General features: G+C 41.5%; 1 protein-coding gene across 6 annotated transcripts in view; it reads left to right on the top strand.

The window, feature by feature from the left end:
* nhsl2 (NHS-like 2) overlaps positions 1-27,990 on the top strand; it is a 186,762-nt gene that overhangs the window by 123,478 nt on the left and 35,294 nt on the right. For all 6 annotated transcript variants that reach the window (XM_019353190.2, XM_005462585.4, XM_025905849.1 and 3 more), the window contains one exon: positions 1,611-1,847. In XM_019353190.2, coding sequence (XP_019208735.1) covers positions 1,611-1,847 — 237 coding nt within the window. The remainder of the gene's footprint in view (positions 1-1,610; positions 1,848-27,990) is intronic.

Genomic DNA, 27,990 nt, shown 5'->3' with positions numbered 1-27,990 from the left:
ACAACTTGTTCATTCACCCAATCACACCCATTCACACAAGCACTTTTCTAGGTTTTCAGTGCTACCTAACTAACATTCATACACATTCACACTCCGATGAACGCATCGGAGAGCAACCTGGGGTTAGTATCTTGCCCAAGGATATTTGGCATGTAGACTGGAGCAGACTGGGATCGAACATTATGGATACAGAGAATGAAGACAAAACACATATAGGCTACACATAAATCTTTACTGATCTTTATCAAGTGGATATGCCTCCTACTAATAGTGATGTGAACCTCTGTTGTCCACATCCATCAGTGTGACAACATTATTGGCTCAGATACTTCCTTGTTCACCCTCTTGATTGGTTCTTTAGGGTGGAAGCAGCGTGACAGCCTACAGCTTTAGTGTCCTCTCTTGCCAAGTTAGCTTCCAGAAGCTTGGTAAAGTTTAACGAGTTTGTTAAGTAATTGTTACCACAGACTCAGCAACAAGACAAATACTGGCTCTAATGGTCTTCTCCAGCTGACTCTGTGACCCCTCACCTGCATTTCCTTTAAGAGCCCGGCCTTTCACTTGGATATCATCTGCTGTCACATTTCCCGTGTTTGTTACTCGTGTTTTATCAGCCGCTGGATGTGTCAAATTACTTCCTCGATGCTGATTCAAGGCGACGTCTCATTTATGTCGGCGCTGAATGGCCATTTGTGATCGCTCTGGATGATTTGTTTTGATTGTCTGTTTGTGTTGGGAGGGTTGATAGTGACGGGGACCGACGTTTCCTTCCCACTTTTCTTTGGCTTCTCCCTCCTTTTGCTTTTTATTTCTCCCCCCTCTTTACACGAACACACCTCCCTGTTTTCTACATTTCTCCCTCTAAATGTCATCCCTCCTTCCTTCCTCCTCCCACTCTTGTTCTTCTTTTTTTCCTAATGCCACAATCCCTTTTTGCTTCTTTTCTCTCATACCTCCCTGCCCTAATCCTTCTCTTCTGTCTTCTCCATCCACTGTCCCTCTGTCTCCTTCCTTTTCCTTCCTAATTAAGCTCTCCTCTCTGTTTCCCCTCTAACTCTCAACCTCTCCTCCATGGTTTCCACTCTAATCCCTCATTTATCTTTTTTTTTCCTTTTACCCTATATCCTGCCTTCCTTCCTTTCTTCCTTCCTACCTCGGTCCTTGTTCTCCCTGACAACACATACTGCGTTATGTAATCTACGTCTCTGGGTATTAGTTATGCAAATTCATACATTTTTATTTATGTATATTTTTTTCTCTCCTCCCTCCATCCCCTTCTTTTATCCTCCCCTACCTTGCTTCCTTCACTTCCTACACCTCCCTTCTCTGCTTCTTCTTTATCTTTTTATCTTTTCTTTTCCCCATTAATCTCTCTTCCTTGCCATCCTCCCTTTTTTCCCTCCAATTCTCTTTGGTTCTCTTCTCTTCTTTCCCAACCATTCCTCTGTTTTTCCCTTTCCCATTCCCACTTTACTCTAAATAATCTTGTTTCCCTCCTTGTTTCCCTCCCTCTCCCCTCTCTTACCCGCCACTGCTCTCTCCCTCTATCCATCACTTCCTCTCCACATCCCTCCCTCCCATCCTTTTTTCCCCTCCCTCTTCTCCTCCAGCCACCAGCGGACTAGAGGCAGAGAGCGGCAGGCGCGGTGGCAGCAGCAGCAGCCACGGCGATGGAAACCACAGCAGCAGCAGCGGCGGCGGCGGAGGCAGCAGCAGCAGCGGCGGCGCGGCCCACTTCAGGTCTCCATGGCAACAGAGCGTGAACGTGTTCGGCTCGTGGAGCAGGCCGGAGTGTGTCGAGGAGCTGCACCAGCAGGCGCAGCTCAACCTCCAGAGCCTGCTGCAAGGTAAGGATGCATGGAGAGGAGGAGAAGTGGAGGGATTGGATGGATCGAGGGAATGTGTGCGTGTGTGTGTTGTGTTTTGAGTGGGTGGGAGAGGCGTGGAGGAAGAAGCGGAGGTGGGTGGGAGACTGTTTACACGCGCGTGTGTGTATGTGTGGTGTTAGACTGCACTGATATGGGTGTGTGTCGGACACTTTAAACATGCATGTGTGTGTTTGCATGCAGATATGCTGTGTGGAAGGGTGTGTGAGTTAGATTCCCCCTCATACGTGGTGCTTATGTTGTGCTGTAGAGTGTGTGTGTGTGTGTGTGTGTGTGTGCATGTTGGCTTAGAGTAGCACTGCTCATATGTGTTGGATTCACCTTGCAGGGTTGTTCTTAAGAGTAGTATTTTGTCATTCAGTGTGTGTGTGTGTTGAAGGAATGATCACTACTGCAGAAACGGGCATGTTTACATTATAGTTGGCAGTCCATGTTTGTAACTCTGCCATGGTATTATTTTTTTAAGGTGGAATGCTGTCATCTTAATATTAATCTCTTGTTTACTAAAGAAACTGCTCTGGTTGTATACACTGTGCAACCTCTGTGTGTGCGTGTGTGTGTGTGTATGCAAATTAGCCCTCAAGGGAACAAGGTTTTCCATTTGTTCTCAGGTACTGTTTCTCTTCTGTCCCCTCCTGCCGGTTGCTTCTCCCTCACTCTCTCTTTCTCTCTCTCCCTCTTGTTCTCGCTCTGTGACTCATACTGTCTCGCCCTTTGCCCGGCCCTTCCATTAAAACAATCAAAGTGGGTTGTTAGCTGAATGAACGAGAGGGGGGGGGCTGAATGGCAGCGAGACAACCTTGAACACCTGAAAGAAGGAATGAATGAACAAGTGGATCTTACAACACATTTCACATTTCATGTCTTTTCATTGTACTGATTTTTTTTGTTGCATTTGTTCTTAGTTAGCTGTCTAAAAATTTCCAGATTTGCCAACAAATCTATGAAAAATAACCAAAGCAAAGAAAGTAACTACATTTGAAATCCATCTCTGGGTACGCTGGCTTTTCCACCCATCTTTGGTCAATTTGCACTTGAGTCGAAGGCAAAGGACTTCTTTTTGGGTTCTTGAAAATGTTTTACTTCGCAGTGGAGAGGCTGCTTCTTCTAAAGATGATGGGAAATCCTGTTTAACATTTAGTCGGCCTTTCACTAGACATCTCATAATCATCCTTGGAATAATCTCCATCAGGGTTTAAATACTCTTTACTTTTCCAAGGAAACTTTTCGGATGAGAGACGAAACAAGAAGTCCAACTGCTTTCGGCTCACGCGCTTAAGACCACTGAAGACAGAAAGATATACCATTGTTATACATTATAGAGACAAATGTTTTGGGCCAGGCCTCTTAATCTTTGAGTTCAGGTGATTTCACTTTCATTGTCACAGATGTATAAAATCATGGTGTTGTAACAGGAGGTGACAGGATGTGAAATGTCTTCTCTCTCTAAGAGATATTACTACATAGAGGAAGGTTTTAGGAACCACGGCAGCTCTGACCACATAAAGGTACAGAGCAGGGCTGCTGGGCGCTGAGGTGCATAGTGTGTAAAAGACACCAGCGTTCAGCTGACTCAGTAACTCTGGATCTCCAGACTTTCTCTGGCGTTAACATCAGCACAAAAACTGTACACATGGAGCTTCGTGGAATGGTTTATCATGGCTCAGCAGCTCTTGCAGGTGTGACATGTAAGTGGCACAGTACTTTGGTCGTTACGCTGTATGTCAATTGTTACAGATTTTACTTTATGAAGAGTAAGCAGTACATACGATGTGTTCAGAACTATTTTTTTATTGTGGATTAATACACATTTGGCACTCCAGTGATTGCAGGATACCATGCCATATGTAGTTAAGCTAAATTCCACTGTTACTGATCTGTGTTGGAATAGACTGGAGCTCTGGTACAGGGATTTGGTATATATGTTATAGAAATCAAAAGCTTTGTATAACACACAAGAATAACTCAAACAGCAGCTTCATATTGAAAGAAAATCTGCTGTCACAGTGGTGCATTCTGTTGAAAACTGAGGCAAATATAGACTGATGGATTCTGTGTTTTGCACATTCCCTAAACATAAAGTTACTGACAAGGGAGAAATTAAAAGAAACAAGTAAGCATAACTCAAGTCAAAGTTTATTTCTATAGCACATTTATAACAATCTCACTTGGCCAATGTGCTCTATATTATACAAAATATTATATGCATGACAGCCACTAAATCCACATTAAGAATAATCAGATAAGCAGTACTGTACTGTAAATAAGACTGTGTTTGCATAATAAAACCCAGGTTACAGAGAATAAGTAGGTTTTTTAACACTGTTTTAAAATGACAGAGACTGGGCAGCTTATGTGAAAATGCAGGTTGTACCAAACATTAGGAGACACCACTGAAAAGGTTCTGTCACCTCTGTTTTTGAGCCACACAGGCACATAAGGTGATTCAGTAAGACGTCGGTGCACCACTTACTTCCAGAACAGCCTTGGCAATGATTTTAAAGTTCTGGATAAATGGAAGACCATTCATCTGAAACCTAATCGCTTTTGAAGATCTCAGTTGAAGACACTGTCTAAAATTCCCACAGTTTTACAGTGGGTTGAGGTCTCATAACTGCGTTGCATATAATTAACATATTTATATATGTCCATTTCTTATATTTAAATCTGATAAGTATTCCCATAGAGATGTCCAATGTGTAATAGACTGGCGACCTGTCCAGGATACTTTTGCCCTTTGACAGTGAGGATAAACCTCACTGCAGACAACTCTAAAGCTGACCCAGCTGCTACAACCTGACATTAGAATAGCTGCATCGCAAAGAAATGAACCGGTTACCCCGGTAACCATCAGACTTGGTCATTGCAACTAGTGTGAGGTTCTTCTTTCAAGGTAGGATTGTCCAACAGACTGTAGAGGCAAGGAGGTAATAGAAGCTCCTGGTCTGGTGTCTCCTCCAAGTTTCCCTTCCTCATGCTTCTCCATATAGTTTCCATAATCAGCTGTCCCACCCATAGTTCCACATTACAGCTGCTGAAAGGCCAACAGCATCATGCTCCTTGGCTTAGGATTGGCTTTCCAAACCTTTTATCACATTGCTCAGTCAGATCAGTTATCCTTTATTTAGTTTGCCATAGTATAATTAGACAACTATAGGATCTAAATAAACATGCAAGACACACATTAAACCCAAATATTCTGCCTTGTGACTTTGAGGCCAGTCAGAAAGCACATAGACATCACTCAGGTCGTTAAAGGCATCCGAGAAATTCTGGCAAGTTCTCATTTTACTATCTGGTTAAAGTTCTTAATACATAAAAAAAGTTATGATACACATTTAAGTTTATTCTGGAAAACATTAACATTATGAGCCATTCATTATCAATTAAGCCACAGTTTTTCCACTTTTTGTCTCTCCTACTGTTTGCTGGTGCGACTGCTGTCATTACAAGGGAATGATACTTTAGCGAGCCAAAGAAACCTAGCCGTGCTTTCATGTGGTAGCAGTTCGGACCATAGCTCTCACAATGTGAGCGATTCTTAAATTGCAACACAAACTGGAACAAAACATAGTGAAAGTGCTAAACTTACGTTTACTCTGTAATTTTCACACTTCAGTGAGTCTACAGTGAGTTTCTGGCTCCGCAGACAGCATGTTCCACACCCCCTGCTGTAAGTGACAAGTCCTCCCAGACTTCAGCAACAAAACGTCTCCTGTAGTTTAAGAGAGCCACCAAATCCCTTTACTGTAGAGTTCAGGTTTTATCTATTAGTCTTATGTCATTCCGAGCCATCTGTGGCCATCAAGCTAATGGCTTGTGCTGCTGTCCAGTCATCTATTTCCATAACTGCCTATCTAACTTAAGGTCAAAGGGCTGGAGCCTAGCCCGGCTGTCATACAGTGAGACAAAGATGTGTACCACCACTATATACCACTGAAAGAAACTAAAGGACAATACTGACATCTATAGTGTATACATGTAAGCCTGTATTTTCATGCATTCTGGCTTTTTACTCCATTAGAAGAGTTCTGGTTGGGAGTCGTGTGAGACCTGTCCAGATTCCTTAGCCTCAGCATCCCACAATCCCCTCTGTTTGACCTATAGGTAACTTGTCCTCATTGACCATACCCAGAGACCTTAAAACTTAGATCTCAATAGCTTTAACCATCACCAGAAAGAACAATTTTACTTAACTGGAAAAACAGAACAAAATCATCAATAAATCAGTAGCTTGATTTTCTAACAGATCATGCAAATTTAGAAAATTTTACTTCAACTTTGAAGAATAATTTGACCTAGTTAAAAAAAACATGATCCAGACTATTATGTTACATCCAGAGCTGATTCCCCTCATCGTACCCAACACGTATTTGGAACAAAAACAAGCAAAAATAACATAAAAACTGCCCATCGTGAGTCTTGCAAACAACTCACCTCTTCACTGTACTATTTCTATTTGTTTGTTTGACCACTGCTTGATCCACTGACCCCCTGTGGTCCCTCATATGGGTCAACCTTTTTGTGCAAAGTCCTCCACTGGAGGACGGACCCGAGTAACTTCTTTGGCCTAAGCCAGGCTGGGCCCCATGGGCTACGGCCTCCACCCCACTCCTGGCTGTATGGTAGGACCCTGTAACCCTGTCTCAGCCAGGCTACGCTGGACGCTTGGTTTTTTTTTTCCCTTAACACAGGGGGTCTCTGAATCACACTTTTTCTGGCCCTTTCTGGACTAATTTGCCTTGGAAGATCCTACCAAAGTTTAACTGGCCCTGACAACATAGCACCTGGGATCACCAATACACATAAACCCCTCCATCAAGATAAGGGCAGACCCAGGACTCGCTGGAGAGACTATATCTCTGGTTTGGTTTGGGAATGACTTAGAGTCTCCCGGATGAGCTGGAAGAGGTGGCCGGGGTGAGGGAAATCTGAGCTTCTGTGCTAAGACTGCTGCCCCTATGGCCCGAACTCAGATAAGCAGTAGAAAATAGATGGATAAATGGATGGAGGGAAAGACGAAGTCCACCCCAGACAGATCACATTTACGCCTACAGACAATTTACATTTATCCTAACATGTATGAAGAAGTCATGCAGGAGAGAATGCAAACTCTACTCAGACAAACCAGGAAGTTTTGTGATATAAAGCAGAAAGTGGACAACTGATGCTAACGGATGCTATCTTGTATGTTTAGCCCATAACAAAAAGTAGTTCTTGCAAGTGTTCAGTAACATTTCAATCAGTTATATAATTCTGAGTCATCATCAAGCCAGAAAACAGAGGTAATTTTTTATTTTTTGGCTGCGTTGTCCAGCCCTTCATGTAATAGGTTTTTCGAGAAGAAAAAAAGAAGAAGAAGCTTGAGGGCCGCAGAGGTTTTGGCTACTCGAGCACTCGGATCAGGGTGCTGCTGGTTTCGATCTTTGCATGGGATTTGTTGAGAAAATATAAAACATCATGAGACTCATCCTTTAATTCCTCCAGATTACTTTATTGACATCACTTGTTGATCAAAAGGAAACGTCGTAAAGGCAGCATAACAGAGCAGCTGACGACACAGGAGGCGGTTTGTGTTGCTTCTCCGAGTCTTCTCCCCGTCTCTCTTTCCTACCGCATGTGTGTTTATGTGTTGGTTAAGCCGGTTATTGTCTCAGATGGGCTGGCATCTTGTGTATGATGAAAATAAGATGGATGAACACAGTCGTGGGTGGACAACAGACACCGGTGTTTGTGTGTGTGTGAGAGAGAGATGGAAACAGACTGTGTGTGTGTGGCCATTCATCTTTTTCTGTCGTCTGTGCTCATTTATGCTGCTTTGTGTTCATGCCTCTATCTCTGTGCGTGTGTGTCCTTCAGTTTGTGTGTGCGGGTGTGTGTTATATAACACCAAAGCGTCCAGCTGTACCTTCTCCCGCTCTCTGGCCATCCTCGCCCTCTGTTTCCCACTGGCCTTAGCTCAGTAAAATATTCATTCTCCTTCTCGCTCCTCCACGCTCTGCCCTCCATATTTATGAAGCTGGCTGTCGTCCGGTGTTAGACAGGTCTGCTGCGTCTTCTGCCGAGCTTCAGCTCCCCACGGCACCAAGATTTATGCTAGATTTATTTCACTGTTGCTGCTAAGTGGGCAACAACGATCCCCTCCTCCCCCCAGCTCGTCATCAGCGCACCACCACGGCGTGATTAGCACACTGTGTTTTCACAGACTGGTATCTCTTCTTTTTTTCTTTTTTTAATTCCTGATTGGATTTGTCATGTGTGTAGATTTGCCACAGTGAATGAGCAAATTTCATTCAATATGCAAGTCCAGTATAATTAGATAGGTCTTCAGTTTCATCTTCATTGTGACTCCCACGTTCAGAATGTCCTCTTAAATATGTTGTTTCTCATTGGCTCTAAAGGCAAACGCAGATTTGCTGTTATCAAAATGATGCACACAGTCTAATCCACTCCCGTGGTGAAGGTTTGCTTAGGTTTAGCCGCACACGACGGGCAAATACTCAGTTAGGATAGAGGTTCAACAAGGTTTCAACAACGGGGAGAGTAAAGGGGAGCTGCTGTGCTCCCACACACACACACACACACACACACATATATATTCACTTACAATGGAAGCTCATTTTAAACATGGCCAGAGGTTTGAAACAATGAGGTCAGTGTATATATAAGTATTCCCTGTGAGACCTGGGTTTCATACTCTTTCTACTTCTGGCTCTGTATGATGTCAAAGAAAGGGGATATCCCTGATATGCTAACCTCTAGCTGTGAGCACAGATGCCCTGCCCACCTGCTGTTTATGCCTTCTGTTTTTGAGGGGCGGCCAATCAGAAGAGGGTTGCCTTAATTCTGTCCCCCATAAAGATGCCATCCCACGAGCTCAACAGCACCTGTAATGACAAGTTTTGACACAGTATATATCAGTATGTGCTTTGACAACCACTGGAATAGTTTCTGGGTTGTTCTAAGGGTAGCCATGGTAAACTGTATTGGCAGAGACCACCCTCACTAAGATTTGATGCACACCCAGTCATTTTGTCCTGGAAGTACGCCTAAAATACCACCGAAACTGCTCAGTTCAGAAACGAGAAACAAAGCTTACCCTAGTAGTCTACCAAGGAGGAAAGGGTTAAAGAAACAGGAGGTAAAAGAGCTTTTATTTATTTTCTTTTTGGGACAGTGGATCAAACTAGGTGCTGCACTGAAACTCAGCATGAGACAAATAAAGGTTATTTTGAACTGTAAATCCTGCAAAGATACTCTATTAGAGTTAGAATAGCGATATAGAACTAGAATTGAATGTAATAGGTCCTCTTTAAAGGTCACACTTTGCCATCTGAACCATGTTTGACCCCCAAAGTCCAGTTTGATTGTCTTGTGTGATCATTGTGTACCTCGCCCACTAGAAAAGAGGGGACAGCGTGGGTCTTCTCTTCGTCTGTGACGTTTCACAGGCTTCTTCCACGGTCGGTGACGGCGTAGGGCGAGATGAGCATCTGCTCGGTTGTAGAGCGGCAGGATGGATCGCAAGACTGTTAAAAAGCTGACCTTTCCACTGCTTCTTAGGTGTGTCGTGATGACACTTGTATCCAGCGGCAAGTGCTTTGCAAGCTACCATTCAGCAAACAGGCCCACTCAACCTCAGCCAGTTTAGCTGAGAGTTGCAACAGTTGGTTGGTTTTCTTGGATGTGTAAATCGAGAGAAGCTATTCTCAGTTTATCCTGCATTCAGTACAAAATCTAAGATGGAGCAGGTGGTGATCCACTGTTAAATCCAGCCTCGAATAATGCAAGGCTTGTCATCCTTTGAGTCTGAACTCATTGCCTTTTACTGGCAAGATTCAGTTTGACTCAGCAGAGAAACCCGTGACTTCCCGAAATCAACCGCTTCTTCACTGACAGCTGCGTTGGTGCAGAATGACTGAAAATCACTGAGTTTAAATTAATGCATAAGGCGTGTGAGAACATTGCGTGTCACTGCACCAGAAAAGACCCCAAAATAAACCAAGACGCGAAGAGACTTGTGAACTCCACCGTACTGTCCAACAGCATCTGCAGCACAAACATTCCCATTTTAACACTGAGGGAGGAGTAGAGATGCTCTTTTCAGTCCAGGGTACAAGTCAGACAGCCACAAGGGCAGTGGAGTAAAAAACACGATGTGACTCTCATGGAGAAAATTAACTTAAAAAACCTGAGAATATTCAGGTCTGTAACACTGGTGTGAGTGCAGGCCAGCGGGGGGAGTCTGAAGGAGGTTCTCTGGCACAGTAATCTCTATAAATTTGCATAAGAGTATGCAGAATCTGCAGGCAAAGGGCAGGATTTAAGGTACCAGCAGGTTTGGGGTATATCTGTTTCTAGAGATCTTTTGAGCAAAGTAGGAACCTCATTTCCTCTTTTTTATTTCAATTAATAACTTTTTACACTGCATTAGCATTTATACACATATACATAATGACCTACAGACATAAAAGGAAAGCTTTGCTCAGATATCAGTTTTTTTCCCAATTGCCTGAAATCTACATGGTAACATACGACCTATACAGAAACCCCTTTTAACCCTACGCCGTGACCTTCCAAGTTGTGGGCTGCGTTGACCCAATGTGTAGTTGCATTTCTAAGGAGGTGCAGGTCAGGTTGTGTGGAAGGTTTCAGGTTACGTCTTAAGTTATGATGTAGATTTCCCACAGAAGTCTCAATTAGGTGGAAAACAGCAGACCTGCCTATGATGTGTTCTCATGTTAGTAGCACAGTATGACACAACCATGCCTGGTCTGAGTGTGATCTAAGGATCTAAAGCACTGTTTAACCTAAGCTAACAGGGTTCATCCAATAAACTTGAATGCATGTTATACTTAGGCATTTAAACAACTGGTAACTGTTTAACTGATAACTGGAGCGTGGGGTTTACCCTTCAGTAAACACCAGTAAGAAAACGAGCTTGTTATTATAAGCAGGATCTTATAAATCCATAGCTGCGGTATGAACGTGAGCTCATTGCAGATTGCAACTGAGAGCAGGGCTCGTGTTTTACAAGTGCCTGTTCTCCACCAATTTTAAGTCCCGTAGGGCTCCTTCACACTCCACAGCACGAGTCATAAGTGCAGTTTTTGATTTGATTAGCGAAACTTATCAAAATGAACAAGAGGAAAATCATGTCATGTTTTAAGCCTGAGCTCGAATATTACAAATTTAGTGAATTGAGTAGTGCTGTGTTTTTCTGTGGACTGAAATATTGCGGGTGCAGTATCACGAAAAAAAAAAAAAAAAAAATCTACTGTTTCTAATTTTTTAAAAGAGTGTAGAAAAGATCAAAGTTTGCTTTTTTTTCTTGCTGTGTTGAAATATTCATGTGCTGCTCCTTAGCAGTAATATATTATATTTAAAGCCTGGCGTTACACTCCACTGAGAGCAGACGTATTATATTCTGTACAGTTTGTTAATATAAAGACTTTCACAACACTTTTTTTCCTCCATCTGCACTTAACTGACTCTGTTTGTCCTTTGCTCTCCCCCCTGCCTGTTTTCTTCCTCTGCAGACAGATTTATTGTTTTCTTTAGATGTGCAGAAGCCACATTTGTATTATGTATGTATTTTTTCTGCACTTCTCTAATCAGCAGCCAGATTTTCATATTTATTCCTTCACATTAATGGTGAACTTTGTATTTGAAGTTTAACTTATGTCAGCCAGACGGACTCAAGCATTCATACGTGCTTTACCACCTCCTTAATGCTCAGCACTGACAGTCTCTTCAGTGTGTGTAACCGCTTTGTATTAATTCACACGTTTGCAGAATGATTTTACAGCAGTTTGAATTATGCAGATGTGTAAAACACTGTGCATGACTTCAGCCCTCGGTCTGATTTAATGCAGCAGTTATAATCTGCATAATTCTGCCGTTAAGTGCTGTCTGTTATTTTTGAGTGTTTTGCTCTCCCACTAACATTACACTGATGAAGTTCCCTCCTTTAAGAGGGCCACTTGGAGACCTTAACTGGAGTTGTTGACAGTCTTTATCAGAGTTTATAGTGAAGTTTTTATTTTAGCTTGATTAGCAGCATAAGGCTCGATCTCTTGTACAGAGTGCCAGATGTTGTTGTACAACATTGCTTCAATTTAATAAGCATACAGTTCTACTCTGTGGATCTAGTTTTTGTGTTTCTTGGTATGTAGCTTAGCTTTAACTATATAACAGCTTGTTTTTCTGTTATTTGAGGGGGGTGGGGACTATATACAAAACTATATACAAAAGATGGGCATAGCCGCCATGATCACTGTAGGTTTTTATTTTAAAGCCTGAATGTCATGTTTTGCCTTTTGGAGGCAGAATTTTACATACTTGTTAAGTTTGAAGCTAATGCTAGTAACCTCGGTTAGCAAAGCTGCATCCACAGCTGCACGGGTGTTAGCGTAGTTGTCATAAAAGACAGATGTGGATTGTATATGTAAGGATGGATATAAACACCTTACATATTCAGTGTCTGGAATTTAGCTTTATGACTTTTCCCTTTTTTTCTTTTTTTTTTTCAGAAGTGGCCTCATTAGTCCCACAGACTACACACAAAAGACATGCATGACATTGTACTTTGATCTTTATTTATGTTTTGGGCAATTTGGAGCCAGAAGTTCATGTATTTTAATAAGAGAATGGTGTGCAAAGTTTTCAGCTAATGCTAGCAACCTTCTAATGCTAGCAACCAGCTAATGCTAGCAACCTTCTAATGCTAGCAACCAGCTAATGCTAGCAACCTTCGTTAGCTTCGTTAGCTAAATATGTAAGAAAAATTGTGTATGTTTCTGTTCTGTGTCCTGTGTACTGTTTGTTTGTATATGTGTCTTTTTGGCTGCTGTTACAACCAAATTTCCCCTTGTGGGACAATTAAAGGATTGTTCTATTCTATTCTAGCTAGCTGCATCCATAAACGACAAGACTGATGTGGCTACTATGATGTAATCCACTAGTTGAAGCCTCAAGCTTAGCATTTTCACTGTTGCGGTGTTGCAAGGCTTTTTTTAACCAGGGTGAATCTGGCTATTTTAACATAGACTTAGGGTCAGATTTACTAAACTAAAGGTCACCGACATGAGTTAGCATGTGACATCGAGCAGATAGAGATCAACTTCAGCTCCCAACAACAGGACACCTGTTAACCAAAGCAGCCACACCCCTAAATGTAGGTGTTAACAGTATAGGAAAAGTAATAGGAAAACTCGCTCATCATACAGCTGAAAATGTCCTTAAACAGCCTCTTTTATTTTGTCTGTAGAGTTGTGCATTTTATCATGAGAGTCTGTGGGAACTCACTCACTTCTGGAGCCAGAGGTTGCTGCTTGATTCAGATGAGCAGTTAGAGTATGCATCATCCATTGCATGGACACAGATACACATGCAAATACAATTTTCACTCGCCAGACCTGGATTGAAGATTTTCTTGGTAAACTGTTAGATAACTGTGGAGCAAGCCGTATTATTATTCTGTTAAAAATGATCCAAAGGGCATCTGAAAGGTTGAGTTCAGTGACTCATATTAGCTGAGGTGAACTTAGCAGACAGCCGGGAGCTGTCTGCTAAGTTCTTTGAACGCACATCATAAGCAACTAAACAGTGAGGGCACTTTGACTCTCCTACTAATGACAGGTAATCAAGAGTGAATTGAAGGCCTTGTTGATAAATTGCAGGCAAATAGTCTACGGCTTTCATAAATTAAAATAGATACATCAGGCACATCCAGCTCCTGATTTCTCAGTGTTGGACAGCTGATGTTTGAGGAGCTAAGTTTTATTTTCCTCCTTGCTTGCTGATCACAAGGCGAGAGAATCGTTGGGGAAGCAGTTTTTTGCAAGATTAGCAGAGATTTTCTGGAAAGATGAAGGACAAGAGGGGTTGTTTGTTTTTTAAAATCACTAATGCTGTAGTTCTTCCGTTGAGGTGTCACGCATAAGAGTCATCCACTAATTCAAAGCTGCACAATGTGACTTTAATGGATCCAGTTTGAGGAAGCATATCAGTAAACGGCAGACTGAGGAGAAATGTGCACATTAATGTGGCAGCTTTGTGACTTATTTGGCATTTGGTGCTTGGGTGGAACAGGAGAAAGTTTGTTATTAATCCTTTTGTATGCATGACTCTCACAACGCTCAGACTGGAGTCTTCTCGACATAATATGACCTGCAGGAATCTGTCCAATCAGATTCCCTCATAGTAGATAACCCTTTGTATTAAAGAGGATAGCTAATGGCTGAAGGGGTCGGAGACGGTGACACATACTTTGACGCTGTGTTGGGCAACAGCTCTCAACTGTCATCTAAATGCTGTTGGTCACACTTATGGCCAGAGGGCCAGTGATAAGAGAGTGTGAATGTGTGTTATCTGTGACTCAGGGCTGTGTTTAGAAAGCATTTACTTGTATATACTGTATACATCGAGGGAGAATTTTGTCTACAGGATTTAGGCTGTCTCAGGTGTTTCTGTCTCTTCATGTAATCCCTGACTGACTCCTTGATGTTGAGATCAGGAGACTGTGGGGGCATAGCCATCTGTTGCAGGGCACCTTGTTCTTGTTGCTAAAGATGGCTGAATTTCAGGCTCTTTGTCATGCTGCAGGATAAATTTGGAACTCATCAGATGCAGTTTCCACTCTTCCGGTTTTAGGCTTCGGACCAAATGCGAGATTGGCTGCAGGGATTTGCTCTCAATCTGCCACTTTAAAACTAAAAAGTATTTTAACATGTCACAGTCATGTGAAATCTCATCTTTTCTCTTTTGATTTGGGCCATTTTCACATGTGATCTGAAAGATGTAAAGACCTCCTTTGTTTTACTTTAATTCTAACAGTCAAAATCCAAAGTTAGTCAGCTGATCTGCGTCTTATGATGCAAGTCTTGTGGGGAGGCGGTGGCAGATGTAGCGAGAAGTAGCCTTTGAAATCCTGAAATGTTTGAAAAGTTTGTTTCAGTGAAGCCATTCATGTTGTGATCACTCCAGGCTTTATATCCACACCCACTTACATATGAAGTAGCAGACATTGCACCAGAAAAGGCACGTAACTTAAAAGTTGGCTTTTATCTGTTCAGAGATTTGATGTCTTGCCCTGCACATCACCTAATAAATGAAGCCCTAACTACTGGCTTGAGTGGCTTCGATGTTCACTTGGTGCATCAGCATGCTGCTGCGTGTGACGTGTTCGATCATCCAGGTCTGTGATGAGTTCACAGTGGGTTATAGTTGCTCCAAAACCGTAACAGTAACAGACTAAACTAATTAAATAATATAATATGTTGCAGAATTTACAAATTTAAGAAATAACACTAATATACAAATTGCTCAATTATAAATATCAAGAATATGGAGAAAGAATATTACAGAGGTGGAATATATATGATTGAAATTTGATTTTAACCTGTGAACGCTGTCATTTGCTATTTTACTGTAGAGCGTGTGCAAAAGGGTGTAACTATTGCAGTGTTTACAGTGTGTTAGATGGAAGAGTTGTACAGGGAAATGGCCACAGGCAGGAATGAGTCGTTCAGTGGTGCTTTTTGGTAATCTCAGTCTCTCATTGAATGTGCTCCTGTGGCTGGCCAGCACGTCATGGAGTGGGTGGGAGGAATTATCCAACATTGACTTTATCTTGGACAACTCCATGGTCTTGCAGATCGGTTTATTTAGCCTATTCGCATCTGCAACCCTCAACCTGCTGCCCCAGCATGCAACAGCATAGAGGATAGCATTGGCCACAACAGACTCATAGAAAATCCTGAGCATTTTCCGACAGATGTTGAAGGACCTCAGCTGCCTCAAAAAATAGAGACGACTCTGGCTCTTCCTGAGAGTGCAGTGATGTTTTTAACCCAGTCCAGTTTATCGTCTCTGTGTACTCCGAGGTATTTATAGTCCTCCACAATGTCCACATTGACCCCCTGGATTGAAACGGGCTCAAGGTTTTCCTGATCCTCTTAAAGTCCGCAATCAATTATTTGGTCTTCGCTATCTTTAAAATCTGATGTTGAGTACTACAGGTGAAGCTTTCAGACCTAAAATCGCTGTACCAGCTGTCGAGCATGGGGTGGTAGCATCATGCTATGGGGCTCTTTTGGATAAAGCTGGTTGCCTAAACAGTACAATGATTCCAAACACATTAAAAATGGATTTGGAATGGATAAAGCAGGCAAACATTAAGCTTCCCAAAGCCCCGACCTTAACCCTATTTAAAATTTGTGGATGATGTTTTTAACCCAGTCCAGCATATAAAATTTGTGGAATATGCTTAAAAGCTAAGTGTGTACCAGGAAAACAACTAATCTAAATGAAGTCTTATCACTCTGTCAAGCAGAGTGATAAGATAACCAGCAAGAGATATCCCAGAAGCTTGTTGATGGCTACCAAAAGCATCTTGTTGACATGCAACTTTCTAAGGGATAGTTAACTAAATATTAGTGGGGGTCTATGTATTTGAGTCTATATATATACTTTTGATCCTGTGTAGATAACAGAAAATCGAACTTCTGCATCCAACTCTTGCATTAAAACACAAGAGTTGGATGCAGAAGTTTGAATTCATTTTCAGTCCGGAAGCATTAAAAGCCCCAAAATTACCATGACATTCATGATGAGTGGATCTAAACTAAGCAGCACAGGCAATATACCAAACCCTGACATTAGAAAATGAATAGAAAATTAACCCTTTCTCCACCATAGTTATGTTTTGAACTTAACAGTGACTCATGAATCAGTAATCATTCAAGACTTCTATTTTTCACACTATTGCATGATTGTGGAAACACTGATAGCTTGAATATCTTATCACTGGTGGGCACAGTGTTACTAGATTGGTTCGCTGTCGGCACAAGAACTCAGATTGCTCGGCAGTCTAACTTGATAAAATTCTAGCAGTATCCTTTTTCCCACAAAGTGCATGAATAAAAATCACTGTACAGGATTGTGCCGTGCTGCTTTTCCTACTGTTGTTGACATAAAATAACAGTGTTGACCAGCTGATGGATTGTGTGGTTGGGAAAAGGGGCAGCCTCAAAAAATATAGCTAGTGTCCACTAGAGCAACTGCAGTTGCTCTAGTGGACACATGAGGCCTAGCTCCAGAAGGGAATCAGTAGCCACAGATTATCATGTTAAGAAAATTAAGGGCATGGCTTCATTGATTGACACAGCTGCTAACTGTCTGCTAAGCTTCAGCTTTGCTAACTAGAGTTATTAAACTGGACCTCTACTATCTGTGTGTTTCCCATTGGGGTCTTTTGGAACACTTTTAATCCACTGACTTGATGTATGGTACAGAGTGTCCAAGACGTTTGTGCTTCCCTTATGGAAAGTCTAATAAGCTAACATCTGTGTTTGTACCCTGCACCTGTTCAATTTATTGGTGCAGCTCGCTAACCAAGCTAATTGGCGTTAGCTGATATATTAACTCCAAAAAAATTAACATGTGGTGCCCAAAATGCTAACTCGGAAGAGTCCAAAACCAGCAGGTGACATCGCAGTAGCTATGTTCATCTTTTGATACTGTCTGTGGGTGTATATAAAGTCCAAGTCACATGAGACGACAGTTTACGCTTGGATGGTGCAACGGCTGTAACTACAAGGGTGGACATAGAATGCCAAGTCAGTTAGATGAAGACTGGGTGTCTGTCCTTTTGGTGCAAATCGCCCCTAAACAGTAAATCTGAATCGACCACCAAGGTTTTTAGTGAATGTGGCCCTACTGGTTGTTCAGCTCATCCCAAAAGTGTTGGATGGCTTTATGATCAAGCCTTCGCCGAGCAATTTCTTCCACACTAAAGCCTGCTCATTATAAACCTCTGTCTTATTAAGACAGGATAAAACCATCCACAAACTGTGGACACAAACACTGGAAGCACACTTTCTAAAAAGAATGAAAAAAAGTCTTTTTTTGGAAGTTCTCCCAAAATATCCTTCTATTCAGGTTTTTAAAAGCACCTCTGGTGATGGTAGCATTGCAACATAACTTTCTGCTCTTTTTTTGCGACTATTATTTCAAACTCAAGGCCGTAAAAAGACTCTTTATTGTTCACTTAATAATTTTATTTTTTAGTGCCTTTTTTTTAACCTTTTTCTGCAAATCAGCAAACACACATTTCTTTCTTACCATATCTCTTCAGCTTTGTGCTTAAAGTGCCACTGTTACAACCTTTCCCTGAAAAGCTTGAACTCTGTAGAGGCCTCCAGATCCCGACAATAGGGACAATACTAAGTGACGTGAAACAACAAAACTGAACTTCAAAATGTCATCTTAGCCTCTTTCTGTCAGAGTGAATGCAGGCTGGGATTCAAAAAAGTAGATAAAGTTTTTTTGTCCATGCTAACCTGACTGTAAAATGTCGCAGATGCCCTTTAACTGTGTCAGAGAAGGCCCTGGTCAATGCTAGCTGTGATCTACACGAGCTGATAAGGTTTCACTCCGGTCAATACACATTACTGGGCAGGTGCAGCATCGATCGAGTCCTGATGGAGGAGAAACACTGCAGCTTTTCTTATTTTAATGAGCTCACTGGCAGAATCATTTCAGATGTGACATTCCCTATTTTGAAAATGTGACACCAAGTCCAATAAAGTTTGAACTACTTGTTATAGCCTAGGGAAGATTATGAACTAAACCAACTTGCTAGGCTTCATTTTGTTCAAATTGACAGAGACTCTGAGTCCCAGTTAATTTTACATACTGTACGTGTCAACGTAAATGCTTTTTGTGCTATAATGCAAATGCTTTGTTAATGTACCATGAGATTAAAGCGGGCATTTAGCATTTAGTCCAGAATTGGCTCTTGAATGGAGAGCTCAAACGAGTTCTTGTGAAATCCAGCCCGCAGCTGTACCTTTGACAGTGAAAAGAACAGTTTTTAGGGGATTTATAGATTGTTTGAACTTTTATTACTGAGTGACCTTTATAATCGGGTGCTCTGTTTGCTTCTGAACCACAAAGTATTGCCTTCCTCTTCAGTAAAAGAGTCATTTTGGTCCACTTTTTTTTTTGTCTTTTTCAATCCTCTTTCCACAAAGCGTTTCTTTGGAGTGACATCGCTGTGAATCAGGCAAGACAAACTCACCCATCTTGTTTCTTTCCTCAAGGCTTCTCAGAGAATTTTTCCAAATACAGGCTGAAGCGTGACACGCTTAAATGCTTCGATTTGGTGGCATTTGTATTTAAGCCAACCTGCCCAAACCGTAAATAAACCTGTCTGTGATCAAACACCGGGCCTATGCGGCAGCAGGTCGGAAGTAAGAGAAACAGACTTGTGACTGAAAAGTTTTACATTTCTAGAGGCCTCCGAATCCTGATAATTGCTGTGAGAGGGTCAGAGTGTCCTTGAAGAAAGCACTTAGCACACAGCTGCCCTTTGGCCAGAGAAGAATATAATATGGCGTGGAACAGCTAATTTCCCAGAGTGCTGTAAATATGGATGCTTATTCTCTGCACGCTTGGAGAAGTTGATTTTAATCTATATTATACTGATAACTGGGCTGAATCTCAAGGTTGTCAGTTTGGCTAGACTTTGCAGCTGCTGAGCAGTTTAAGCTCAGGTGTACTCTATGCAGTCTGGCCTGCCATTCTTTAGGGCTTCTCTCCAAGTTACTAGCATGCATTAAACAGACACACTATCCTTGGGCTTTGCTGATTCAAGCTTCTGGCATGAATTTTGCAGACAGACTCGCTGGATTTAGGAACCTTTAGACCAGAGATCAATTCTAAACAAGCAGCTTATATCAGATTGTAACGTAGGATTTACTATTGTGGTAAGGCAGCAGGGTAACAGGGTGTTTGTTTCGAAGTAGCATTCAAAAAAAGTTGTTTTACTTTCCATCCATCCATTTTGGGATACTGATGTGCACAGTAGTCTAAACAGAGACACCCACACTTTTATCTCCCCAATCACCCCCTCTCACTGTTCTGGTGGGACATCAATGCATCCCAGTAGTTTTACCTGTTTGTCTCGCTCGAAACGCCTCAAGAGCCTCAGCTCTACTCTGAGCCCCTTTCCAGGAAACTTACATTCACAGTCTCATTCTTTCGGTCACTACCCACCTACTCTTGCTCTTTCCTTCCCTTACTCATGACATAGATACCCCTCCACTTGGGGCAGCAACTCCTTCCCAACCCAGAGTGGGCAAACCTAATTTCCATAGAGGCTAATAATGAGGAGAATTTGTTCCAGACAACTCCTGAACATCAGCTAATCAGTGCAAGTGGTGTCTTCACAGTCTACATCAGTAATAACTGTTGCCAATTACACTTATGTTAATGAACTTAACATTTTAAATCACTGCTTCAGAGGAAGAAAAGACTGGGACTAAATGAACAGTTGTGAAACTCCAAACAGTTAAGGCCTTTCTGTAAAGCTTGATTTATACTGCGCACCTTTCCTGAAAAATAACTACTACAGCAATCCAGACCAACACAACTGTGATTGGTCTGCTTGGCAGTAACATTCACTGTAAGCTCAGTATATTATTAAGACAAGAATAATGCATATAAAGGCTATAACGGTTCATCGTGCTATTGCAATAGTATTCTTCTAACATAGTTTTTAACAGCAGTGTGAGTTTATATATAGACTCAATCAGTTCGGAAGTCTTTTCTCTTTCCTGAATTTCAGTTACAAAAAACGAGAAGAAGAAGAAAGAGGAGCCTTAACAGCTCAGTCATCTGTTATAAAAATGTCTTTTTAAAAATTACAACAAAAATCTGCAGTGTCCTTAAAATTAATTTAGAAAATTAACTTGGACAGATAGAGATGGGGGAACACAGAAAGAGGAGGCCTAAAAAAGAAAAACACATTGAAAGATAACAGCAAATGTGAATCAGCCTTCTTGCACTACACGTTAACATGCAGGTTTTCTCATTGGCTGCAAGTATTGTTGCACGTTTGTAACAGATAAGAACGGAAAAATAAATCAAGAGTGGATAAAAGGACGGATAAAATTGCTTTGTGTCACCCTCTTATCTAACGTAATTAGGAGGCGACATCAAGACATAGCGTTTAGTGGTTCCTGAGAGATATCTGCAGTTCCCCGAGCTTGGAGAGCTCAGTGGAAAAGAGTAGATCCAAGAGTGGATTGCACAGCCTCGGCCACCTATTAAACTTCTCAGACAGGGTAGATGGTTTGTTTAATACACTTGTAATGTTGTCCTAAACTGAAGGTAATGAAAGACCGACCTAACCAACAATTTCAAGACAGGAGCATTTTACCAGTGAGAAGTTGCCTTCATGCTGGACACTCATCCCTAAATATTTCACTTATATAAACATACGTGACAGGAAATGAAGCCAAAATGTGTCCCTGGATAAAGAGGGGCCTGATAATTGGATCAGGACCCTAGTTGCGGTTTCTCATGATCAAAATAAACCAGGCCGCTAACCGCCAAGTGTGTCCTTCTAGGTCACCGCCGTCCTCTTTCATTGTCCAGGCAGCAGACCTTTCTCTGTAATGGACTGATCAGTTCTCCACGCTAAATCACAAGGACAGAGACATGACATGAATACATGCAACCACATATGCACACACGCGCATGCACACACACACACACACACACGTACGCATATTTGTCTGTGTACACAGACAAACATGTACTCGGGCTACGCTCAAAGAGGCATATTGTTCATTTCTGTCCCCCGCCCCACCACCCCTTCATCTTCCTAGAGGGGAGAAGAAAGGGTGACCCAAATTTGACACGACCAGGGTGCATATTGTCGAGGATGGTTGGGTTTATCTGTGAATGGGTGCACTGTACGCAAAGATGCAGATTTGTGCATGTAGGCGTTTTAATATGATCAATAAAGCTTAAACGGTGATTTGTGCGAATAATCCCCAGGTTAACACATACAAGAGGAGGATTCATTTGTACGCTCGTAGAAGATGCTTACAGGCACCTGCCTGAAAGATTCTCTCTCTCTCACACACACACACACATGCAAACACACACAATGTACAAGTTAGTGATGCATGAGTGCATGGCCTGCTTGTCTGGACAGAGGAAGGGGGTGGGGTAAGCCGCTCTTAACCACTCTGTGTGTGTGTATGCAAGAGTGGGAGTGACCGGCATACCTTTACACCCCAAACGCCAATAGCATCCCTCCTCCCCCTCCCTCGTTTTCCCACCACAGTTCCCTGCAGTCATGTATCCGAGCTGCAGTCGGTGCAGCGGAGCCCGGCTGCTAGCTGAAGCATGGATATACAGCAGCTGTTTACCTTCCCTCCTCTTCTGTTTTAGTGCTTCTGCCTTTTGGATTTGACCTCTCTCGGTCAGTTTTCAAACTCTTAATGTTTACTTGATTTCTATGTTGCTACTAGTGAGGTCATTTAAAATGTACAGTGGAAAGTGGTAGAGAAAGTGTCAGCCTTAAAGTGAGTAAAAGTTGCAATGCTGCTTGGGAGAATATTGTTGAAAGATCATTGATCTTTTTCTGCATGTAAAGTCTTGGTGATAGTCAAAGAAGTGTAATTTTATTTTTACTGCAAAGTTTAGTTTATTTTTATTTTATCTTTGTGATCATATTTCTTTGATGTATCTTTTGCATGCAAATAGAGTGTATGGCATGATGCTAGTGTTTTGGGTTTTTTGGAACCAGTCTGTTTGGTGAAGAGTAAACTGTTATCTGCTAATGTCAGCGAGCTTTGTTTGGAAGCTACAAAATATATAAGTACATCCTACCCATTGATACCTGCTAATTAGTGCTAATAAATAACGCTGAGATAAAATACTAGGATTTCACTCATTTAATCTGTGATTTACCAAGTTAACTTTCAGAGATTTTTAGGATATTGTCATAAGATCTCCACAATGGCCAGAAACTGGAGCCGGTTGGGCAGATTGGTTGGAAACAAACCTCTAAGTTTGGAAAATAAAGCAAAGACCAAAGTAAAACTAAAACATACTGGAAACAATTGGAAGATGGGTACGCTGTAGTCATAAACGATAGGCATGGTCAGCAGCAATACTTAGGTAGGCTGTGAGTTTTAAATGATGCACTGTTGATACTAAGGGGCCCAAAGTGTGAGTAGTTATCCTCCACACCATTAAACCACCAACGCCCTGAAAATCTGAAACAAGGCAGGATGGATCCATGTTTTCAAGTTGCTTGTCACAAATTCTGACCCTGCCATCTGAAAGTTGCAGCAGAAATTGAAACTCATTAGACTGGGCCGTCTTTTGTACAGTTTTTGGGGAGCTTGTGTGTGTTGTAGCTTCAGTTTCCTCTTCTTAGCTGACAAGAAAGGCACCTGGTGTGGCCTTCTGCTGCTGTAGCCCATCAGATTCAGAGACGCTCTTCTGTATATCAAGTTGTTATTTCCATTCTCTCTCCAAACTCTCTTTAAATTCTCTGAAACTACAGAAAAATCCCAGTAGAACATCAGTTTTTGAAATATTCAGACCAGCCTGTCTCCATGCCACACTCAAAGTCACTGAAATCACCTTAGTTCTCCATTCTGATGCTCAGTTTGTCTACATGTCCAAATGCATCAAGTTTCTGACATGTGATTAGCTCATTATATGTTTGCATTAACGAGCAGTTGAACAGATGCACATAACAAAGTGCCCAGTGAGCATATAAATTACACTAAGTTTAAAGGGCAGGAAGCCATACTGTCTATTTATTCTGCAGGAACAAGTTAAACCTAAATGGATTTGGATGTTAGATGAATCAGAAGCATGCTGGATCCTATATTTATCTTTCAATCTCCCACCCTTCGGTACTGGCTCAACTCTGCCAGCATCTTTCTCCCTCCCTGTTAAGGCTGTTAGTTTTGACAGATTGGACTTCATTGGTGTGAATTCCCTTCCTCCTCTTCTTCCACTCTGTTCTTTTTCTCCACCTACTTCGTCTTTTTTGGTCTCTGATTTTCAGCACTGTGGCATTTCTCGATCACGTCTCCTTCCACTGTCTCGACTGCACACCTTTTACCTTCCTTTTCTGCCTCCACCTACATCTTTTTCTGCATTTTCACTGCTTCTCCTCCTCTGTTGTTTGACATATAGTTCTTCCTGAACTATTTGCTGCTTCCTGCATTGTCCTCCTTCTCGATGCTTTCTTATTTTATTCTCTCATGTCTATACTTTCTCTTCTCGGTTCTTTTCACCTTCACTTTCCCCTTTTTTTCTTTTTTTGTTCTATCTCTTAAAAAGTTACCTCTGCTTCTTTTCCCTGCTTCCTTGCCCATCTTATCTCGTATCCTTTTCTTCTTCTGTTATCTGTTTCTCCTTCCCTCCAGCTCTTCCTCCTCTCCCTTTTACTCTGCTTTATCACTCTGTATCTTCGGACTCTTGCTGACACCTCACTTCGTTGGGCCACTGCAGCTGGATAAGTTTTGGCTTCTGCTCGCTGTTTACTAACCAGCTGATCCTGCTGTTTTTGCATGCAGCAGCCGGGCGATTTTGAATCAATTATTTTTAACACTGCAAAATCGACAGTTTTCTATCATGAGCGCCGGGTGTGTAATAGGCCTCTATATGAAAACAAACTGCAAAAGCAAGCACTTACAAAGTGAAACGTCTAATAGCTTTCAGAGGAATTAGCAAATACAGTGAACAGGACAATTTATCAAGTCATCATTAGCATTTATGTCAAACAAAAAGTTCTTATATTTATATTATGAATGTTACAATCCCCCCTATTTGCTGTCAAGAGGTTCTAATAAATCATCTCTATGTGACGAGTTTCACCGTTGCTGGGATGCGTGCATCTGAGAGCAGGAGGCTCCCTTACATTTCAATATAATAATGTGAAATAATTTCAAAATGCTTTCAGTTTAGAGAAAGAATGAATACATATTCCACTACAGCAGATTCTTAAGAATCTGCTTTGATGACTTTGTCTGCTTTCCTGTGGAGCATCATCTGCACCTCTGTAGAGGAATCCTGTCCCATTTATAGGATCACCAGGAGTCGATAAAAAAAAATGAAAAAGTTCGAAGTGTGAAAATGACTTGGCTCATTATTTTTTTTTATTAGAGTGTCCTGATCTGCAGGTTCTGTGAATGATGCAATGAGTAAAAGTCAGGTTTTGTCTGTTCCTCTCTATCGGTCCATCACAGCAGCTACAAGATCTTTGGCAAAGGTAACAAACTGTGTGTGACATTTTTTCAGACGTCCCTCTTTAACAAGTCTCTAACTGCAGGATGCAGCGGGCAATAGCACCAATACATAACTGCAATTTAACAAGTTGGATTAAGAAGCAGCAAATCTCACTCTTCTTTCCTGATATTCAAGCCTGTGGTTGAAACTTCAGTTTTTGTTCTTTTTATTTAGTTAGTGGTAGTTTTCACATTAAAACAGTATGCAATGGTGGGAGTCTGGGATATTCCCGCCTGTGCAGCGACATCACCAGTGGGATCACGAGTGCTGACAGTGATAGTCAGTTTCTGTGTTTATTGTTGTTTCCTGTGTTTATTATTGTCTCAGTAAACACTATAATGCTAAAAATGAGAGCGTTAGATTAGAAAAACATATTTAGCAGAGACAGGGACATTTAAGTGCACCTGTTTAAAAAAATGGGACAGTTTTGCAACAGCAGCACAAAAGTTAATAGGAGTCATGTAGTAGTAATGTTTCTCTAATTGCTTTTGAGTTAGCAAGTGTGCGCATGATGCTTATTGGGATTAATGAGACAGACCACATAGGAGCATTAATATCAACCAGATTAAGTTGGTCAGTCTGGGCAGGAATGCTAGCCTTGGGCGGAGAGAAGGCAGGTTGTTTAATCGGATCCCGTGTTTTTTCAAACTTTACTTAAACAGAAAAGAATTTGCAACCTCAAAACATCTTAAACTCTCCAGCTTCTCAGCCACCTAAGCAGCTTTTATCCTTCCTGAGCGTTTTCCTGTTCTCTTTTCTCCCTTCTTAGTTCTCCAGTCTCTCATTTTTCCCAATTGCTTCCCTTTTGAAATATTTCCCGCGTGCGTTAAAAGAGAATAATTGACAGCATATGTTGGAAAATGTGTTCAGTGTCACACTCATGAGCCTGATCTCATAGAAGCCTTGTTTCTCCAGTTTTTCATTGTGACGGTTTCACTTCAGTTGAAATAATATCTACTATCCTTGAGTTTATAAAGCCCTTCAAACTCATCAGAGTAACTTTCAAAGTACTCCTTTATCTGAGCTTAAAATGACAGCTGACATACATTACTGCATCATCTTAATCCACGCTGAAGGTTATAAATGTTTGGTGTGTGTGTGTGTGTCCTGTTTCCTCTGAAGTTTAGAGCCATAATTGCACTTAGAATGAGTGAGATCATACACAGTTTTCTGCTGCTGGCACTTTTTATTCCAGCAGAAGGAAGATGTCAACATCAATGATCCCAAATGCCATTAAAAAACTGCGCTAAATCTGTGGGTGGACTGCCTACCCTCGCACAAAAACACATCATTATCTTTCTTGTGTTTTGTGGTTGTGCTGCTGTATATTAATTTCTATTCACAACTCTATATTCCCGACTCCAAAACACTCCCACGTTGCGGCGCTCACTTAAATCTGACACCTGCCAAACTTTACGGTGAACTGCTCGCGTGTTTAAACGAGTTTACCAGGCATGAAAGTTGTGCAGCAGCCATTAGAAAGTCATAAAAACAGATCCCATCACCCTGCAAGGTCTACTACTTTACCATATGGAAGACTATTTAAATGGAGGTAAGATAAGCAGCCTGAGGACAGTCAGGGTATTCCACACAAACAATGATAATTTAAAAAGCTTAATTCCTTCCATTTTCTTATACAGTGGTATTAGTCTTGTTAAATACTTTGCTAATTGGATGCTAATTTGTCTGTTGTTCGGTGCTGGGAAACAGCTGCCTTTTGCAATTGGAAGTGCTGATGAGAGCGGAACGGAAACCAAAAGTTGTGAGCCTTCAAATTCAAGACACTGAGCTGACGGATGAAAGTTTAGACTTTAGGAGTTGAGCCAAGACATAATTTATGCTTCTTAGAAGAAAAAATGTCCAACTTTACAGTAGAAATGAACATTTATAGGCTGAAACAAATAATAGTTCAGCCCATCATAGCTTTTTTTGTTCTTTGATTACTGTACATTTTACTGACTAATTTATATTGAATGGTACAAAATATACAAAAAGTTTGTGCTTCATTTTTGTTATTACTCAGCACAAACGAGTAGACCGATCTTCCTACACGTTGCGCCTACAGGAGCTACTTGGCCATGGAAATCGATGCCATCAAGCTCCTGGTGCAGATTTTGTGCAGATGTTAATGGCAGAGGAGCTCTGCAGCTATTGAGTTTGGAGAGCGTTGGTGACTTTTACACACTATGCACCTCAGCTGTGGTTCCTAAACACTTCACTTTACAATAATGCCACTTACAACTGATCTGAGTTTGTCCATATAAAGTGCAGATCTGGATCGGTTTATCAATTCATCTCGCTCACCCAGCTACCTCGCCAAATGTCTAAATGTGGTCGCACAGGTGTAGAGACTGGTCGGCGATCTGGCCACCATAGGCCTCTGGGGAAAAGTGTGTATTCCACGACCAGTTGTGAAGTGGTTGCTCGCAGTTGATGGCAACTGCTAGGTGAAACTGATCGCAAATATAGAGTGCTGCACCCAAAACCTTCTAGCGATTGTTTTGATCACTAGCAGAGTTTCCTGTAAAAGACTGCAAAATAGTTGTGTAGTAAAAGTGCGAAATGCACAGCGTAAACTGGAAGAAGTGATCATTCACCATAGTGCGAAAGTTAAAATATGCTGGTAATGCACAGCTATCATTTTAAAGGCGACTGTTCTGTTTCCAGTTGGAATTGCATTTTTTCACATTTTAGAGAAGTCATCAACCACACTTTTCCTCGTGAGCAGAGATGGATGAACGGTCTTTCAATCTTTGTAACTGAGGCTTAACATCTTTCATAAAGAGCCTGAAATCCTGAAAACAACTTTGTTTTTCCCAATTTAAAACTTTAATTTATTGATCTTATAAACAGCATTCATTCTTGAGACAAATATTTCACCTTTTATTCTTTCTAGCTTGTTGTCATCTGCTTCCTTATATTGCTAGGCAACCATACATCACCAGGAAGGAATCCATATTGTTCCAGGAAGTTGAACTCCAAGCTTTTTTCACCT

The sequence above is a fragment of the Oreochromis niloticus genome, linkage group LG3 (assembly GCF_001858045.2).
Source record: "Oreochromis niloticus isolate F11D_XX linkage group LG3, O_niloticus_UMD_NMBU, whole genome shotgun sequence".
Lineage (NCBI taxonomy): Eukaryota > Metazoa > Chordata > Actinopteri > Cichliformes > Cichlidae > Oreochromis > Oreochromis niloticus.
This window is presented reverse-complemented; position numbering and strand designations above follow the sequence as displayed.